Source organism: Lactuca saligna, chromosome 1 (genome assembly GCF_052625555.1).
Source record: "Lactuca saligna cultivar CGN05327 chromosome 1, ASM5262555v1, whole genome shotgun sequence".
Classification (NCBI taxonomy): Eukaryota; Viridiplantae; Streptophyta; class Magnoliopsida; order Asterales; family Asteraceae; genus Lactuca; species Lactuca saligna.
Genome location: NC_136417.1, coordinates 156,003,017 through 156,005,899, shown reverse-complemented (window position 1 = coordinate 156,005,899; position 2,883 = coordinate 156,003,017). Strand labels below are relative to the sequence as shown.

General features: G+C 33.6%; 1 protein-coding gene across 1 annotated transcript; it reads right to left on the bottom strand.

Annotated features, from left to right (window-relative positions):
• Positions 1-203: 203 nt before the first annotated feature.
• LOC145012850 (uncharacterized) lies at positions 204-1,731 on the bottom strand. Its single transcript, XM_078971653.1, has 4 exons — positions 1,039-1,731; positions 835-921; positions 522-586; positions 204-462 (listed from the first exon to the last, which is right to left on the bottom strand). The coding sequence occupies exons 1-4, from the start codon at positions 1,729-1,731 to the stop codon at positions 204-206; spliced, it is 1,104 nt and encodes a 367-aa protein (XP_078827779.1).
• Between the last annotated feature and the right edge of the window lie 1,152 nt (positions 1,732-2,883).

Genomic DNA, 2,883 nt, shown 5'->3' with positions numbered 1-2,883 from the left:
CATAATCATTCAAACCACTATGATGAACATACCAACTCATGCAAACACATTAACAGATAAACTTAGTATACATATTAATATCAATACTAAACTCATACATTGTCTTAATTTTATAATACTTGATATCAAAACCAAACTAATCCGTTTTCTTATTAGGTCCTAGACACACATAATTAACCTATTTACGTACTTCTTGCTTCAAGTTAAATAACATTTTCCATCATATATAGTCTAATCTCCTCAAGCCTGGCCAACAAATACTTCTCTCTAGCACCAAGTACGATGGCATTAAAACACTCTGCCATTCCATTTTCAACATACTCACATGCCATTCCGCCTTTAAAAAATGACTTGCACCAAGATTTAGGCTCCCTTGCCATCAAATGATCATAAGCAGCAGGATTGACTTCTCTGATCTTCTCCATATTCAATTTGAAGTCTCCCTCAACAGTTGACTTGCAACTGTCCAAAACATATTCTTGAACTGTATACCAATGAATACCTTTCTGAAATTTGCATACACATGTCTTGCACATTCTATGTGCTCCACATGTCGTAGTACAACCTTTACAGCTTCCAAATGACCCTATCAATTACATTAAAAAATCATTAGTAACTACTTGATACATGTATAAATGAAATGAAAAAAAATATAATCAAAAGCATTACCTTGTGTTGATCAGAAATAACACACAAATCCAAGCCTCCTTGTAATTCCATGTCATCATGAAATAGTTCCAATAACTACTGCCAGTTGGGATTGTTCTCCGTTTCAATTATTGCCCAAGCAATGGGATGCACATGGTCATTTGCATCCTTCCCTATGGCAGTTACCAGCTCACCGTTACATTGTCCATTAAAAAAACTCCCTTCAAGCCCAATAACTCTTTGACAACCAAATTTCCATCCTTCTTTGATAGCCTTAAAACAAGTATACATCATATGGAAAATAGTAGTGCTATTAGGGTTTATAGTGACATATATTTGAATTGTACTCCTTGGATTGGACCTCTTCAACTCATGTCCATAATCTCATACTTTTGCATAGTGATGACTCAACATTCCATCTATTAAAGAAATTGCTCTACACCTTGCTCTATAACATTTTAACCATGAAACCTTGCAATGGAACCTGCTTTGAATAATAGCTTGCATTTCCTTACATTTTAGATTTGGCTTCCTAACCATCTCCTTCAAAAACTGCCTAGCTATCCATGTGGGATCCATAATATTAGCACTACGGAAATTCCTAACACATGTATGTTGCTCAACCGGTTTTTTGATTTGGAACGATCTTTTAGTGCTCATCCATGAGGCCCTTACAATAAAGGGACATTGAAATTTCTCAGGGTTACTCGCACATATAGCCACGAGCCTTACATTATCACATTTCTTGAACCTAATTAGATAACCCCTGCTTATAGAGTAATTTGTCAAACAAAGCTTTAGTTGGTGTGGTGATTCATACCTCTCCCTACGAAATGGCTTCATAGTATTCCATTTCACCTTCAGATCATGGGTTAAGTATTGAAACTGCAATTTGTCTTCATCGTCACCCTCACTATCACTCAGTTTCTCTTGTGGTGCTTCATCTTCTGACATTCCTTCAAAATCATTTAGGTTTATCTCAGGTATGGTGCATTTGTCAAGCGCTTCGTCTGTGAGAGTGTTTATGAAATCATCTTTGCATTGACCTCTTTGTTTGTGTTTGAACAACTCATCCAATTCCATGTCAATGGTATCCAAATCATCTATTATCCTCCATTATCACTACAAAACAAAAATTAATCAAATATTATAAGGGAAACAAGATATTTGAGGACCACATGGACATGGATTTTCTTACGTTTGATTCTTTTCAGGTAGAGTTTTGCTTCGATGGAGGGTAAGAAAGAGTTTTTACAAAAGAGAAGTGGATAACGGGGAGGCTAATGGAGGGTGATAAGCACAGTTAGTTGGGTTAACTAGCTAATACAAGGTTTACGAGTTCGAATGGCTAAACTGAGTGTAATAGCTGGTAACCTATCCTTTTTCATAAGTGAAAATTAATTTAGGACTAAATCATAAATTGAGACAAAACTTTGGGACTTTTTGCAGATTTCCCTAGGTCTTTAAATGTAGTATTTTTCTATTTTGATTTTTAAAAAGTTAATCTATTAATATTTATGCTTAGGTTTAAGTCTGTATGTAAATCCAATCATACGACTTAAACCTAAGCATAAATACTTAACATATTAGTTTTTGAAAAGTTCAAATAGAAAAATACTACATTTTAAGACCCAAAATTTAATCACCATTCAGATTCGATCAATGATTATCCCACGTATGATGACCTTACACACTTGTCATGCTTACTATAAGTGTTGGCATACCTATCTATCACTGCCTTGTATTCTGCTTCATTATTTATTTCTTTTAGCCTTCCTTTGAAGAGATTCTTATCTTTAGAGCAATGGCAATAGAATTACTGATAAGAAATACCAAACTTTTCTGAAAATAGATATAAGTAGATGTGAGATTAAATAGATTCTTATCTTTATCACAATGAATCTTCTTTATACTTATAGTTTTCAATGTTAATCTTTTTCTTATAAAGTGTATAGGGTTTTCAAACAAAGTTGCATGTATTACTTTTTTAATTCTCTGTAGTTATTCATCACATGCTCTTGCTTAGGAGAAAAGATCAAAAAGAATTGCAACATGTATGATTTATAATCTCCAATATTACCAAAGCTTAAATAATTTTTTTTGGTTTGCTTTTTCTTGTTGTGGGAAATTAGATGGGAAAGCTTAACAACGTTGAGGTTGAAGATGAAAACAAAAGTCGAGTAGTTAAATTAATTATCTAAGGAAGGCTAAAAGAAATAAATATTGATGCAGAAT